Raw genomic sequence first — 17,087 nt, 5'->3', positions numbered from 1 at the left:
GTAAACGCTTCCTATGCAAAATATGAAAACCATACTTGTAATTTAGTTTGCTGCTAAATCTGTGCTTAGCTTTTACACTAACGTATTCGATTCATTCCCTAAGTGTCTGTGAGCACTTGGGAGATGCAAGGCACCGCTGACTTCCTGGCCCTTGTCAGATTACTTTGTTTTCTTTTATTATTGTTACTGTTACTTGTAGGTATAATGTACATGTTAAAAAAATTTGAAGAGCACCAAAAAATATACAGTGACAAGTAAGTCGTTCTACTGCCCCTTGCCCTGAGTGGCACAGTTCTTCTCTCAGGATGGGATGGTCCTTATCACCAGTCTCTTGTTTAATCCTTCCAAGGATATTCTGTGCATATAAAGCAGATCTGACTATACATAGTTCCCCTCCCCCTTTCGTTGAAGTTTTTGTTTGTTTGATACAAATGGTTGCTTGCTGTGCATGATTGTCTGTGCCTTGCTTTTGTTCACTTAGTATGTTTTGGGGATGGTTTCTTATCAATACCGTGTTGACCCGCCTTGTTTTTTTAATGGCTGCGTAGTCTTCCACTGTAAGTATGTTCCATAAATTATTGTCATTCCCTCGTTGGTGGAATTCACATTGTGTTCAACATTTTGCTACAAACAAAGCAATTAAACAACTTCTTTATACACACGTGTGAGTCTCTCTTTTTGAGAAATTCCTATAGGTGGAATTTGCATTTTTATTTGGTAGATAATACCAAAATTGATCTTTAAAGGAATTACACCAATTTGGATTCCCACCGACAGTGTATAAGAGTTCCTGTGTGCCTCTATCAACCCTGTCGGCTGTTTATTTTTGCTCATTTGACAGGGGAAAAATATTGTATCATAGTTTTGATTTGAATTTCTCTTAGGAGTAAAGTTGAACATCTTTTCGTACATTTAAAAGCCATATTTTGAATTCTTATTTCCATAAATTAGCTGTTATATCCCTCTCCATTTTTCTATTTGAGTTGTTGGTCTTCTTTATTTTTATTTTTAATTGAATTACAAACTTTCTTTATAAACTAAGAAATTGGCCCTTTCTCTTATGTGTGGCATATTTTTTTCCCCACGTTGTCATTTTATAGTTTCTGAGTTTTATGTAATCTGTAAAAAGGCCAACTTAATGCCAACTTTATTTTTCTAACTTAATTTTTTTTCTAAAAGGACATTTGAATTACCCATCTTTTCACTGCTGATATAAATTGCCTCATCATATTTCCTGACTTTCTATATGTGTTTGATTCTATTCTAGGCTGTATTTGTTATTGTAATCTCTATGTGCTAGCATCAATTTTTTAAAACTACTGTAGATTTAAATTGTCTTATCATCTGATGTTGTTCAGAAATATCTTGATTATTCTTGCACATTTGTTTTTCCATATGAACTTTGAAATCAGCTTGTCTGGTTATATATATTATTTTTTATATGCATACGTATGTATACTTGTGGCATGTTTTAGATACTTTATATATGCATAAATATGCATGTTCATGGCATTTTTATTAGAATTACATAACATTTATGGATTGATTTAGGGGTAATTAGCTTATTTATAATATTAAGTCTTCTTATCCAGGAATAGGATACATTGTTCCATTTATTCAAATTTTATTTTATGTGCCTTAGAGGTAATTAAAATTTTTTATTGTATAGATTTTGTACATTTTTTGTGAAGCTTATTTTTTTTAACCTTTTTTGTATTTTTGCTATTCTAAGTGTGATTCCATCTAACTTTCTGTGTTGGAAGGCTGTTGATTTTTCTGTATTAATTTTGTATTCAGCTAGTTGACTTGTCTTTTTTGTAGTAGATTTTCAAGTGATTTCTTTTTTTTTTAATTTATTTAATTAATTTATTTTTGTTTGCGTTGGGTCTTTGTTGCTACGCGCAGACTTTCTCTAGTTGTGGCGAGTGGGGGCTACTCTTAGTCGCGGTGCGCGGGCTTCTCACTGTGGTGGCTTCTCTTGTTGTGGAGCACGGGCTCTAGGCACGCGGGCTCAGTAGTTGTCGCTCACGGGCTCTAGAGCGCAGGCTCAGTAGTTGTGGCACATGGGCTTAGTTGTTCCGCGGCATGGGGGATCTTCCTGGACCAGGGATCAAACCCGTGTCCCCTGCATTGGCAGGCGGATTCTTAACCACCGCACCACCAGGGAAGTCCTCAAGTCCCAATTTCTTAAGTTGTTTTTGTTTTCTTTGTTTTTTTTTTTTAGGATAAAATATCATCTGCTAATAATGGTAACTTTACTTCCTACTTTCCAGATTCATGTATATTTCTTTGTCTTTTCTGATTGCGTGGGCCAGAACTTATAGATTAATGTCGTGTAATCATGAGGGTAGTGGGCAGGCTTATCTCTTTAATGAACTGCTCCTGATGTTTACAAGTGGCCACTCTTAATCTCCCCTTCTGGACCTCTGTGACCTGCATTCATTCAACTAATGGCATTTCTTTCCTTCTGTGTCAACAGCGTGGTGACGGCCCCTATGCTCTGATACTAGTGCCAACAAGAGAGGTAAGCAGTCCCACTTTCGGAGTGCTAAGCAAGTACTTTCAGTGATATCGTTGAATTTAAAAGTGGTTTTACCATTTTTCTCCCTGCTGCATAAATCACGGCACCCTTTCCTTTGCCCAGGAACCATCCTTCTGGTTCCTGACAAGAAGAAAAATTCAAGTACTCTTTGAAAACCGGAAGTTTTTTTGGTTTTGGAAAAGTGTTTCTCTGTTATCTAAAAACTAATGACACTATAAATTTCTGTCCTTATAAAAGGAATTAAAATAATCACATTTTGGTATGTTGATTTTTTCTTTTACAACTTAATTAAAAAATAAAAGCAGTTGACCCTACAAATGAACTTTTAGTTTTTTAAGAAGCTACGGTACCAAAAATTTTACCTGTTTCTGAAAGTTAAGCTTCTTGATGTTTTTCTTCTTTCTTGGTGGAAATCTCTTCTATCCGATTTATTTTATTTGCCTTCAGAGGCAATTTCAGATTAGGGTATCTGTTTCCTATATCAGATGCTAATCACTTCCTTGCAGAGAATCGATCATGACAATGCAGGTTTCTGTACAGCCTGCAGCATCCTGTCTCAGCTCCATCCATTGAAGGAGCAGGCACAGAGCTATTTAAATTTTTACAGCAGCAAACTCGCTCCTTCTCTGGGATGCTTCCTGAATACAAAACGTGTGGAAACTGTATATATATACCCTTGGATAATGGGATTATGTCGAGGCGCTGTTGATGGTTGTTAATGGTTATAAACTATTCAGTACATTAATTTTCTCTTTCTCTGGTTTCCACTGGGCTTGTTGGTTTTTTTCTTTTTTTCCCCCTTTAATAAACTTGAGAAATGACCATCTCTGTCTTTAGCTACTGCTCTGCCCCAGCACAGCCTTAGGATATAGTCACGTCACCTGTAAAGTAACGTTCCCAAGGCTAGCCTGTCGCGTCACTGTATGGTTTACCCCTTCACACATACTACATTCTCTCTCTTTCCAAACAGGTTGACTCTGTTTCATTTTCTTCCATCTTTGTGTACCATAGACTGTGCTTTTCTGTGTGGTACTCTGGGAATTTGAGCCAGCAGAGGGAGCACAGAACACTATGTTTGTGTATGTCCAAGAAATAGATGTGATGTCTCTAGCCACGTTCTCCAGACTGACAGTTTTCAGAATCAGTCTAAGAACAAGGTGTATTTCCCAAGTAGATTCTGTGTATAGGGCTTTTTTTTTTTAAATCCTAACTTGAGGTCCAGGGTTGGATCCTTATCACTTTACACTAAGTTTTTAAAAATAAGTAAAAAGGTAAGAAGGGACCTCACTCATTAACTCTAACTTTTTAACATTTACAGCTGGCCCTACAAAGCTTTGATACCGTCCAGAAACTGCTTAAGGTAAGGCAAGCCATGCGTTCAGTTTTGCCTTTTTTTTCCTGACTTTTTGAGGAAAGAGAAGGATAACGGTCTTTTCTTTATTTTCAAAGAGCTAGGAATTACTGCAGTTTTCCTTGTATTCCCTGGATGTCTCTGCTCACCCCAGATACAGTTTGTAGGTTTTTATTGATCTGAACCTTACGAATCACCAGTTTCTAGCTTAGTGAGATTATTAGTGTTCACTGGTACTTCGGGTCCTGTAATCTGTTCATCATAGTCACTAGCAAGCCACCTACAGAGACTCACAGGTACAACCTTAAGGTGATCCAGTGCAAGCAACTTAACAAGCTGCAAGTAGGGTTTGTTTAAGAAAGAAGAGAGAGAAAGCTTCCAAGCCAAAGGCTGCCAGCCCACCGAATTAGATTGAGAATTGATCTCTCCTTTCTTTTATCACGAGTGGGAGTAAGGAAGCGTTGTACTTGGGTTTGATCTTAACCAAAAAGGAAAAAAAAAAGGCAATAGACTTACTGAATTGTGTTTTCAATTCGGGCTGTACAGGGAAAGGCAGAGAGGCTACTTGAATCACTTAAAAGCCCACATTTCTCTCTCACAGTGTCGGAAGCTAGTCGCATAGGTATGATTTAAGTTACCGCTAATATCCATGGGCCTGGCAAGGCCTAGGAATTGCGTCTGCACAGGAATACCTCCTGCAATGAAAAGCCGAGTCCTCCCTCACGACTTCCTTCAGGAAAGGGAATTTGGAATCAGCCTCTGCAGTAAATGGGGCTTTGCATTGATTTTGGTCTGATGTCTTTCTGTAGCCATTTACCTGGATTGTGCCCGGAGTGTTAATGGGAGGAGAGAAGAGAAAATCAGAAAAAGCCAGGTAGGACGAGGTTTGTTTATTGTTAATTCCTGTTAAAGTCTATTCTGTCTTCCTCTTCAGTAAGACTCTGGCCCTTCTCAGCCTGGGGAGAGCCCTGTCTCGGATGAGGGTTCCTAGTCCCAGTGTGTGGGGACAGATTGAGTCCCCAGGGAGCGGTCCCTCTAAACGGTGCTATTTGTAAAAATATTTGGTGAAACTACCAGGGACTCCCTTTTGATGTGGTCAGTAACAGCTCGTTACCTTCCCAAATCTCAACCCCGCCCCGGCCCCCGAGACCCACGGTCCCCCCTTGTTAAGGATACATCCCCCTTGACTCCCTTTTGTGGATATTGGGAGTTTGGGATTTTTGTTGTTTGATTTTACAGAAACAAGGTTATAAACCTACATAATGCTTTGCATCTTGCTTCCTACACCCAAATGCATTGATTCCTAATTCTGTGTTAGAATTGGTAATGGGTGTCAGTAGAAAATTGTTGCAAGAAGTAAATTCCAAATTTTGTGCATTCTTTTAAAAACGTTTTTATTTGATTATAGCTTAACGCTTAGTAGTTATGCTCAACTATGTGTGTAGTCTGTAACTGAGGAGCAAATATTCGACTTGAAACCTTCGGGTATGGGTTAGGGTAAGATTCCGCTGTAACTAACAACAGCAGTGGCGCAAACAATATGGAAGTTTTTTCTTTTTCTTTCACATTCAAGAAGCGTGACGGTAGCCGTCGGGGCTGGCATGGTGCATGCGCCAGCGTGGGGACCCCGGCTCATTCTGGGTTTTTGTGCCACTAAGTGAAGCTTCCATTTTCAGGCTTTCCTCATAGTGTTAGATAGTGGGTGGAGCTCCAGCCATTATATCTGATTTCCTGCCAGTAGGAACAAAGATAATCACACCTCCTCTTTTTAAAGGTACTGGTGGGATTTGCATGCTCCCTTTATCCATTTATCTTATTGCGGTAACATAGGCACGTGCCCACTTAATTACAAGGGCAGCTGGAAAATGTACTCAGGTAAAAGTTGTAGGCTTTTATTACTATGGACTAATGGGATGAAGGATGGTTGTGGAGTAAGAAGTTAGATTTATTCCACCTGGTCCATGGGGCAAGGCTGGGCCTATCGCATGGAAGTTACAACAAGGATCCAATATAAGAAAAAAGCATTCTAACCATTAAAGCACGTTGGCATGGGATAATGCATTCAGTTGGGAGGTTCCCCGGCACAGATGCCTTCAAGAACAGATTAGGTGACCATCTATCTGGAATATTCTAGGAAGCATCTATGGATCAGATAAAGGGCATTGGGTTATATAGTAAAGATTCCTCTGAGACAATTTTAATAGGATTTCAGATCTTAACAGTTACGTTTTGTAAGACAGAGAAACTTCAGAGAAAAATTAGAACTTAAATACATCTTTGTATCCACTTGCCGTTACGTTTGTCATAATTTCAGGCTGTGGCGTGTTGGCGCTGCCCGTGAGTCCGTCTCCTCCGCAGCCTTTCCCCTGGGTTTTCTGTTGCTGTGGCTCCATCTGACTGACTTTCTTTTATGTCTTTTATAAACAGACTCCGGAAAGGAATAAATATCCTCATCGCAACTCCCGGGCGCCTCGTGGATCATATTAAATCCACCAAGAACATTCACTTCCGTCAGATCCAGTGGCTGATTTTGGATGAAGCAGACAGGTGAGCCCTTCCAGGAAGCAGGAAAGGGCTGTTTCCGTGGTCTTTGCCGAAACTTCTGGAGCCCCTTAGTGTTCCCTTTATTCACGTAGATTAAAACTCCTCCCTTGAAACCACAGAATCCTGGATTTGGGTTTTGAAAAGGACATCACAGTGATACTCAACGCTTTAAATGCCGAGTGCCAGGAACGACAGAACGTCTTGCTGTCGGCAACACTCACGGAAGGTGAGTTGAGAAGAAGTGCTGTTTCTTCTCAATGGAGAGGAAGGGCCTAGATGCGAGCTGTGTTGTTTCCCAGAAGTGATTCTTAGCCTCGGTGGGGAGCGGGCGAGGAGGAAGGTGTCCGAGAGGACTGCTCTTCAAACCATGTGTCCTGTGCTCCCGGCCTCCCTCTCCCATCATCCTGACTCCCTGGTCCCCAGCACGTGGGGAAAGGGAGAAGGGGCAGGTCCCAGGCCCAGAGCCCTCACAGGAAGGGGAGGCTGCTGTGCTCCCATCAGGGTGTGGAGGGAGGGGAGGACGCTGCCTGCCACCCACCTGGTGGTCTCGTGAGGTGGTGATCGCGATTGCTACCCGCTGAGAGCAGGGCTGTTGTCCTGAAGGTGGTAACCTATCCCAGCTCATTTTTTGGTATGATCACCCTGCCTTTCTCCTAAAGAGAAATCTATCCTAAAAATATATTCTGTAAGCTCATTTCTGTCTTTCCATCATCGTTAAGATGGAATTTCTTAGCTCTCTTTTGTTGATGGGAACACCTAGGCTTGGAAAAGTTGTATCACTCTCCACCAGGACCCCCTGCACGTGAATCCCTGCCTGAGCGACAATTCAGCTCTCACTTGACTCGGTTTACTAGCTGCTCTGGTGCACACGTACCAGGTGCCATCCATGTGACTCACCAGCGGTTCTCAGAGAGTATCCTAACTAACAGTGACTTTAAGAGAGAACCCATGGGACTTCCCTGGTGGTCCAGTGGTTAGGAATCCTCCTTGCAATGCACGGGACGCGGGTTTGATCCCTGGTCGGGGAACCAAGATCCCACATGCTGCGGGGAAGCTAAGCCCGCATGCCTCAACTACTGAGCCCAGGTGCCTCAACTAGAGAGCCTCTGCGTGCCCGCAAACTACAGAGCCCACATGCTCTGGAGCCCAAGCGCCACAGCTACGGAGCCTGCGCGCCACAACTAGAGAGCCCGTGTGCTGCAGCTAAGACCCGACGCGGCCAAAAATAAAGTAAATAAATATTAAAAAAAGAAAGAGATAATCCATGGAAAGGGGATTCTGCGCTCAAAAAGTTGGGGAAATGCCACTCGTTTCCTCCCCCTCTTGGAGATTCATGTGCACATTTATACAATAAAGGTCCTGAGAAGGCCTGTAAACCTGGGAAACCCTGGGAAAGAATCCCGGGAAAGCTTTTTATCAGGGTTTTCATGACTTACTTGACCACAGAACCCTTTCTGGGGGGTGGTGGGCAGACATCTGTTTCAGTGGTCTTCCACGGGTCAGAGTTTAGAAACTCCGGTGGTGTGGATGGGTTTTTGGGCCCTGGGAAGAAATAGGTGGGTCCCCGCTGGACTGACAGCAGGGCCAATCAGTGCTGGCATTTGGGGACACACCCATCAGGAGCTTCTCAATAGGCCTGGATGTGTGGTGTGGGGGCTGTGCGGGTATGACCAGTTCTACAGCGTGTGCCTGTCAGTTGTTTTGTCCTTTTCACGTTTTCTCCAAGGTGTAACGTGGCTAGCTGATATCAGTTTACATGACCCAGTCAGTATTTCTGTCCTGGATGAAAGCCATGACCAGTCGAACCCAAAGAGCAAAGCCATTCCTGAAGCTTCTCCACAAGCTAGCGATGAGCTGGACAGCTTTGCCGTACCAGCGAGTCTCGAGCAGTACGTGACAGTGGTTCCCAGCAAACTGAGGCTTGTCTCCCTAGCGGGCTTCATCCTGCAGAAATGCAAGGTAGGTCTGGGGACTGGGTCCAGCCTGATCCGGGGAAAGACCACAGTTTTGTTCATGTCGGGCATTGAGGCAGTGAGCTGAGACACACACACAAGTTTCCAAACTGAGCTGTGGCGCAAGCGCAGACCTTAGCAGAGACCTTCTCAGTCAGTGGTTCTAGGATTGCGGTGAAGAGTCCGAGGTCACTGATGGCCATTATGTTCAACTTACGATCTGCCTCAGATACCTTTCCTGGGACTGATACCGGCAGTGTCGCAGGTGGCACACGATGGGTGTGAGGCAGTACGGTAGCCTGTGCTCGTGATTTTGAAAGAATCATCGTGTTTGTATATTTACTAGATTCACGTGATAACTTTCTCTGGTATGTGGGGAGGTAGTAGGTGGAAGGGCTTGAGGGTGCAGCTTCCAGACTGTGTGTGCAGAGTCCCCGCCCGGGAGTGCCGTACATGGCGGGACCGAGTGAGGGAGAGGGACACAGCTAAGGGCAGCTTCGCTCTGAAGCGTAATTGTTTTTCTCAGATGCAAGAGGCCTGTTCGAGGTTGCAGCTATGTCATTTTCCTGTCCTACATTCTTTGTAGTGTGGAGGATCTGTGTGATTTTTAAAAATAATTCAAAGCCATCTGTCGCCTCTGTTTCCAGATCGGGGCTAGCCTGCCCGTGTGTTTTAGAAAGAGATTCATTTCAAGTGTCACCTGATCTTAAAAACACGTGGTGGTTTTTCCCCCTTTGTATCGATGTAGTTTGAGAGAGACCAGAAGTTGATCATCTTTTTCTCGAGTTGCGAGCTGGTGGACTTCCACTACAACCTCTTCCTCCAGACCCTGCTGAGCGGCTCAGGGGCCCTGGCCCCAGGTGCGTTGCCATGTGCCTCCACGCGGTTAAAATTCCTGCGGCTGCACGGCGACCTGGAGCAGGAGGTGAGCCTGTCCTCCCGGGTTGGCCCTGGCTTCCCTAGGGACCCCGCTGGGCCAGGGAAAAACGTGGCTAAAGTGGGCGACCCGCCAGAGGCCAAAGCGGGTGACGCAGCTGTGTCGCTGGGGCGAGGGGGAGCCTATTGTTCCCGTTTGCTTTGCTCCGGGAGCTGGTCTCTTCCACCCGAGAGAGCTCGCGGGCCCAACTTGGCCTGACTGTACCCCAACCAGCTGTTAAGGCAACAGAGTACCACTAAGTAGCTGGCACGAGGGAAGGCTTTTGCCTTTTTAGTACCCAGTGTGTAATTAGGGCTTGATGTCTTCAAATTAAGAGCATTAATGGAGCTAAATTGTGGCTCCCATATGGTACTGCTGAGCGTGACTGCTGTCATTGTCAACAAGATGCAGCGCTTTCACTCGGAACGCTTGGGTTGGGAGAGGCGCTGGCTTCCAGAGGGGCTGCAGGGGCTCAGCGCTGGCGAATATTTTTGATCAGGAAGAAGAGTGGAACACTTTCCTCATCTTAGGTACTTAGCTACGTTCACTCTCATTCCGCTACTGGTAGGCAGGCCATCCATGGAGGGAGTCGAGCGGGGTGTAGAATGAGATGAGCTCTCTGGAATTGTGGCAGGAAGGACAAGCAGGGCTTGGAAACGGGAGGCATCTTGTCCTAGAGCAGAGGTTACCAGGCAGCTTAGAAAATTAGAAAGCTTGAAAGAAAGCCAGAAATTGGAATAAGGTTTGACTAGAACCACCTTTTAAAAATCAGGACATTTTTAGAGCTAAAGGAGACATTAAAGGTCATCAAGTCCAGCCCCTCTTTTCATTTTTGCTTTTTTTTGTTTTAATAATTAAGGAAATGGAGGTTTAGAAAAGTGAAGTTGCTCAAGGTTACTCAAGGACACAGCTTCTTTTTTTTAATATAAGTTTATTTTATTTATTTATTTTTGGCTGTGTTGGGTCTTCGTTGCTGTGCGCGGGCTTTCTCTAGTTGCAGCGAGCGGGGGCTACTCTTCCTTGCGGTGCGCGGGCTTCTCATTGCGGTGGCATCTCTCGTTGCGGAGCATGGGCTCTAAGGCGTGCGGGCTTCAGTAGTTGTGGCTCGCGGGCTCTAGAGCGCAGGCTCAGTAGTTGTGGTGCATGGGCTTAGTTGCTCTGCAGCATGTGGGATCTTCCCGGACCAGGTCTTGAACCTGTGTGCCCTGCATTGGGAGGTGGATTTTTAACCACTGCGCCACCAGGGAAGCCCACAGCTTCTTATTTAACACAAGACTATACAGAATTTCCTGAATATTCCAGCTTTAGTTCTGTAAACTCTTAAGTTTTACCTTCAGGATCCCCAATTCAATCAAGTTTGTTGATTTCATAATGTAATGCCATTTATGGGTTGGTTTTTTTTTTTTTAACTGATTTTATCAATATTCTAGGTCTGTTTTCTGCAGAGCCATCATGTGGGGTGGGTGTGAGGATGATGAAGGAACTGGATGTGGACTCAGAAGGATCTAGGGGTTTGAATGTGTCAACAGAAGATTCTGCAGTTAGGTTATTTCAGACCGTGCGTCTCTCATTGTAACAGGGTGGTGTCTGGGTAGGGTGTCTACAGCCGTGTGCTCTGGGGGCAGACTGCTTGTGCTCTGGTGCTCACTCTGCCATTCGCTGGCTGTGTGACCTCAGGAAAGCATTTAACCTCTCTGTGCCTCAGTGTCCATGCTTCTGAGGTGGAGAGAACAGTAGTACGTCCTTCTTGGAGTTGTTGTGATGACTCACTGAGCTAATGCAGATCGAGTACTTAGTGCGTGGCCTGGGGCAGAGTGAGCTCTGGGTAAACGTCAGGTGCCATTATTGCTGTTATTTCTCTTTCAGGAAAAGTGTAGTTTTTTCATCGTTTAATAATTGTTAGTAGTTTATTTGTCTTGTTTATTAAGTGTTTAGCCTTCACACCCTCCCTGTGAGATGGGTAGAAGGTGGCAGGGAGGATCTCTGTATTTCGTTTTCTAAATATTGGTGCAGTGTCTTGTCCCAGGGGACTAAGCTGAAACCGTCCCCATCACGTCCTCCTGGCTTGTTACCCTGCCCCCTGCCCCACCTGACCTTAGTGTGGTCTCCCGAAGTGACCGACGTGACCCTAACCGAGTATAAGAGCATCAGAGAGGAGCTGCTGTTTGAAGAAGTTGCTGCATGACAGCTGTGATGGACGCTCAGGACTTGGTAGTTGTGTTCCTTACCCCAGATCTGAGTACAGTGTGTCTGGACTTTAAGGTTAGTTTCACAGGCTTTTATGAACTTTCCTGATTTTTTTCTGACTTTGACTCTACAGTGCAGCCATGAGTTCCCTGGGTTCAGATCTCAGTTCAGTCCTGTATTAACAGTGTATGCACGTGCCTTGGGCAAGTTACTTAACCTCTCTGTGCCTCGGTTTCTTCCTCTGGAAGTGAGGGTGGTGACAGTACCTGCTCACTGGGTTGCTTTGAGGATCGGATACGTTCAGACGTGTAAAGTGCGGGCCAGCGTCTGGTACCTGGTACACGCCCTACGTGCCGGTTGTCATGTCCACTGCGCTCAGTGAGGTGCAGCCTGGGGTCCAGTCACGTGATGGAATGTGTACCCGCGAAAGACCAGAATGAGGTATACCTTGGTGTCAGAGCGGAAAGAGAGACTTCACTTCCTTCTTTTTTCCAACTCTTCAGCGATTTGGGTATATTTCCTTTTTGTTATTGTTGCTGACAGATGGACATGGCCAAGTCTTAACTGCTGGCAACACTGTGACTTAAACACTCCCCCAGTGTGGCCCCTGCAAGTTCATGCCCAAGGCCTTTTGGTCCAGCAAGTCTGCCTTTAGGGGTTTTCCCCAAGGGAATAGTTAAGCATGAGCACAGTGACTTACCTACAGACCTGTTTATCACAGCGTTGTCTGTGATGGTAAGCAGTGCAGACAACCTCAGCTGTGTCAGGAGTGGGGCGCTGGTCACATGGAGGCGGGGCTCCCATTCAGCTGAATACGGTGTAGTCACGGGAGACGAGGCGGTTTGGGGCTGTTTATTGGCATGAAAAGATGTCCACATTCAGTTGATATATGATAAGAGCATGTTAGGAGTGTAAGAACCATGATGCCAGTTTTTAAGCCACATATTTGGTTATGTTTCACCTAGAAAGGGACTCAGGAAGCTTCAAGGTGTTGCCAGCGGTGGTGGTTTGTTTTGAGTGGTAGGATGATTTAATTTCCTTCCTTTGACTTGAAGTATTATTTTTCTACGGTTAAAATATATGGCTTTCATAATTTGAAAATCTTTTTAAAAATCAGTTTTTAAGAAAATTGCCCCATAGGAAAGGTTGGTTGTTGTTCAGCCTCTAGACCACCTGTAGAAAGGTGTTAGAGTAAATTCTGAGTTGGGAACCCTGAGTGCAGGAACGTGTGGCCTTTGGCCCTCCTTGCTCTGGGTGTTGGCCGTTTCTGGAGGGCGTGGCCGCCTCCCCCCGCCCGACCCCCGCATTGTCTTAATGAAACGTGCTGCCCTCAAAGCTTGTTACTCTGCCGCAGTCCAAGAAGCCTGGTCGTGTAGGTATAGGGTCTTATTGGAAGATGTGAAGAATCCACTTCTTCCTCTTCCTTGGCAAAACCTCTCTCTCTGTGCCTAAAAATAGTTATAGCAGTAGAAAATTGGGAGGGTTATGAGAATCTAAGCCTACCTTGCTGGACTCGATCTCAGAGTTACAAAGGCCCTATTTTTCCTTGTTTTTGCAGGAAAGAACAGCAGTATTTCAAGAATTCTCACATTCCAAAACAGGGGTTCTGCTCTGCACGGTATGTACCATTCTGCGCTCCGTGGGAAGGTTGACAATTGTTGTGATGGTGGTGGCAGGCTTTCTTCTCCTGACGATTTGCCTTGGGGTCACCGGCCCCACAGGGAACAGGAATTCCGGGGGCCTCTTGGTGTGGCTGGTCTCTTTGCACTCCTGGTTTGCCACCTTACTGCCGCAGATAGCGGGCTGCCACCGCGCGGAAGACTTGGCGATTTGCTCACTAATAGTGGCAGCTGTTTGTCTGAAAACGTGTGAATCTTGGCGATTTCTCTCCACCAAGAACTTGTAAATTACAGCTATCGGGAGTAATTAGAGCTGAGAAAGTCTTTTCACAGCAAAATCACTCTGCTTGCCTCTGCTCACCTTCTCTTAAAGGAAAGTAGATGCGCTTGGACAGAGTCTATGTGCTGGTGCCCAGAGCTGTCATCTGCCCTGCAGTTTTCAGGGCCGCTCACTCGGCCTCAGTCTTTGCAGTCGTGGGTAGCCACCTCCTCCAGCACCGCGGTGACCTTTGTCGTGCACGTCTCTTGTGATCTTTTGAGATTGAAAACTCACACCTTCAACGTCCCTGCTTCTCTGGGGACTCACTTCACCAAAGTTGCTGCTGGCTCCCAAGATTAAAATGCCTTCCCTGTTTGTGCCATCTTGGAAGATGTAACTTAATCCCCAACTGGTTATTTGAGAAATCCCTATATATACAGTAATGAAATTGCACCATCAAGTTAGTCATAATCCTGTGAACAAGGGCAGAAGCAACGACGTTCAGCTACTTGAATGCCTGTCTAGGCCTCGTTTAATACAATTACTTTTTAAGGAGCTTCTGTTCTGTATTTAGTTTTAAAGGTGATGGAGATTGTTTTCTCTCTAAATTGAGAGTTTGTGAGCGAGTGCAGCTTTGTTTCTCGTGTGTGTATATATGCACGATCATCTACAAGACGGCCTGCCCGGTGACCTGCGGATTCTCACGTGTGTGTGGCAAACAGTGGTTCCGCCGGCTCTGGTCCTTCAGATCTGAGAGCAGTTGCTCCTGGAATGCTTGCCTCAGAAGGAGATCTGAGTCTGACCAAGTAGCCCTTCTCTTTATGAAGCCCATCAAGTCAGATGCTTGTGTTTGCTCTAAAACTGTCTTCACTTGCCTGGTCTAAAGCGAAGATGAGTCCAAGTAATCTACTTGATAAAGAACTTTGTCAAAAATCCTCTGTCTGTTGACACTTCTGGGGCCTGACCCCTTCCTGTTTCCTCTGTCTCCACTTTCCCTCTTGCTGCCTGTCCTTCAGCCCAAAAGGGCCCTCTTTCAATTGAATGTGTCATTCTTACTTTTTCTGGCCTTGGGGCCCTGGTACATGAGCTCCCTCGGCCTGGGACACACCACGCTGACTTAAACTAACTCCTTCGTGGGCCGCAGCTTCAGTGGCAGTTTTTCAGGAAACAGAAGCCCCAGTTCTTCCCCACGAGGCACTCCCAGTGGGCCCTGCATTTCTTTATGATGCTCCTCACAACTGGTCTAGGTGTCTTCCCGCCAGACCGCAAGCTCGCGAGGACAGGGACTGTGTTTCCCATCCCAGCGTCCGGCACAGAGCGGCAGGCGCCCGGTGTTTGTGGGTTAAGTGGGTGGGCAGCTGGGGCTCAAGAACCTCCATGCTGAGAATCACTGATACGTGCCTTTTCCTAAAGACTGAGGCTGAGATTACTATGCTCGCTCGTTGGGGATACTGCTCAGCCACAACAGAGAACGAAGTAATGCCCTTTGCAGTGACACGGATGGGCCTAGAAATGATCGTACTGAGTGAAGTGAGCCACACAGAGAAAGACAAATACAGGACATCACCTATATGTGGAACCTAAAACGTGATACAGTGAGCTTGTTTACAAAACAGAAACAGACTCACACACGTAAAACAAACTTAACGGTGACCAAAGGGGAAAGGGAATGGGGGAGGGATAAATTAGGAGTTTGGGATTGGCAGATACAAACTACTGTATATAAAATAGGTAAACAACAAGGTCCTACCGTATAGCACAAGGAACTATATTCAGGTTCCTATAATAAACCAAAATGGAAAAGAATATGAAAAAGAATATGGGGCTTCCCTGGTGGCGCAGTGGTTAAGAATCTGCCTGCCAAAAAAAAAGAAAAAAAAAAGAGTCTGCCTGCCAATGCAGGGGACATGGGTTCGAGCCCTTGTCCAGGAAGATCCCACATGCCGTGGAGCAGCTAATCCCGTGCACCACAACTACTGAGCCTGCACTGTAGAGCCCGCGAGCCACAACTACTGAAGCCCGCATGCCTAGAGCCCATGCTCCGCAACAAGAGAAGCCACCGCAATGAGAAGCCCGCGCACCGCAACAAGGAGTAGCCCCCGTTCGCCGCAACTAGAGAAAGCCCGCAAGCAGCAACAAAGACCCAACACAGCCAAAAATAAATAAGTAAATTTTTAAAAAAACGTGTGTATGTATAGATACACATGTGTATATATATACATATATAAACTGAGTCACTTTGCTGTACACCAGAAACTAACACAACACTGTAAATCAACTATGCTTCCATAAGAAATAAAAAAATAAAAAATAAATAGGAATTCCCTGGTGGTCCGGTAGTAAAGAATCCACCTTGCAATGCAGGGCACGCGGGTTCGATCCCTGGTCAGGGAACTAAGATCCCACACGCCGCGGGGAAGCTAAGCCCGCGCACCGCAACTACTGAGCTCGTGCGCCTGGACGACAGCCCGCGTGCTGCAAACTGCAGAGCCCACGTGCCCTGGAGCCCGCGCAGCACAACTAGAGAAGAGAAGATCCTCACGCCACAACTAGAGAGAAGCCTACCCACCACAACGAAGAGCCCGTGTGCTGCAACTAAGACCTGATGCAGCCAAAATAAATTTTAAAAAATAATAATAATAGGGCTTCCCTGGTGGCGCAGTGGTTGGGAGTCCGCCTGCCGACGCAGGGGACAAGGGTTCGTGCCCCGGTCCGGGAAGATCCCACGTGCCGCGGAGCGGCTGGGCCCGTGTGCCATGGTCGCTGAGCCTGTGCGTCCGGAGCCTGTGCTCCGCAACGGGAGGGGCCGCAACAGTGAGAGGCCTGCGTACCGCAAAAAAAAAAAAAAAAAGAAGGCAGTAGGAACCTGTTGGAATTAGGACCAGAACAAAATGCTTTATCTTTGACCCTTAAGATGCTGGATTTGTCCCCGGTGGGAAATTATTGAGTCTCCTAGTGTGCAAATGCTGCCCTGTTTTTTACAGACACAGGTGAGCTCTAAGTCTCAAAGAAAACTCCAGGTATTTGAAGTTCAGTTTTTTGTTTTGTTTTGGGGTTTTTTTTAGTAGCTCTCCGGAAGAAAAGACGATTTTCTGAAATGTGATTCTCGGTGGGGTCAAAAGCACATGATGATTTTCCCTGTCCTGTTGGCTGCTGCCTGCAGGCAGGTGATGTCAGCTAGATGAGGAGCACCATTGGCTTGGCACCTCTGCCCCCTGCCAGGCCCGCGTGCCGTGTGGAAAGCAGGCTCTCACTTGCCATGATCTGATTTCTGTAAGCCCCTTGGTGTGTGTTCTCGTGCTCGCCCAGGCCACGTCCAGCATGCGGAGCCTCAGCCAGCCTCATCTCTTCCTTATTCCGCTTTAGGAAACGACTGGAAAAGAGCTGGGTGGGAGCTCACGCCTCCCCATTTCTAAGCCAGGGTACAAGCCCCGAGTCCCCAGTGGGGAGAAGTTCTTCTTTCCTGCCCAGTCTTCCTTCTCCTTCTGCCGTGTTCGTTTGCTATAGGCGGAAACTTGGGGTGTCTGAGATGCTTTGGCTGTGATAGGTGGGGCCTGGGTTGGGGAGATGTTGTCACTGCGTCCTTTTCAGCAGCCTGTTACTTGCCGGGCTCTGAAAGCTCTCCGGGAGCATCCTGGGTGTTAATGAGCAGCGGGGCCACAGCAGGACAAGGCGGATGGCGGACTCGCTTCTTTGGATAAAGGGGAAGCACGTGTG

The 17,087-nt window shown here is 46.1% G+C and overlaps 1 protein-coding gene across 3 annotated transcripts in view; it reads left to right on the top strand.

Annotated features, from left to right (window-relative positions):
- Positions 1-17,087, top strand: part of DDX31 (DEAD-box helicase 31) — a 74,010-nt gene that overhangs the window by 12,640 nt on the left and 44,283 nt on the right. For all 3 annotated transcript variants that reach the window (XR_013829204.1, XM_079927725.1, XM_079927726.1), the window contains exons 7-14: positions 2,480-2,524; positions 3,861-3,902; positions 4,703-4,767; positions 6,321-6,440; positions 6,557-6,663; positions 8,164-8,396; positions 9,138-9,314; positions 13,051-13,110. Coding sequence is in view for 2 of the 3 variants with exons in the window: in XM_079927725.1 (XP_079783851.1) it covers positions 2,480-2,524; positions 3,861-3,902; positions 4,703-4,767; positions 6,321-6,440; positions 6,557-6,663; positions 8,164-8,396; positions 9,138-9,314; positions 13,051-13,110 (849 nt within the window). In the remaining variant the exon portion in view is untranslated. The remainder of the gene's footprint in view (positions 1-2,479; positions 2,525-3,860; positions 3,903-4,702; positions 4,768-6,320; positions 6,441-6,556; positions 6,664-8,163; positions 8,397-9,137; positions 9,315-13,050; positions 13,111-17,087) is intronic.

The sequence above is a fragment of the Stenella coeruleoalba genome, assembly GCF_951394435.1.
Source record: "Stenella coeruleoalba genome assembly, chromosome: 7".
NCBI lineage: Eukaryota > Metazoa > Chordata > Mammalia > Artiodactyla > Delphinidae > Stenella > Stenella coeruleoalba.
The sequence above is the reverse complement of the archived record's forward strand: the minus strand, read 5'-3'. Positions and strand labels throughout refer to the sequence as shown.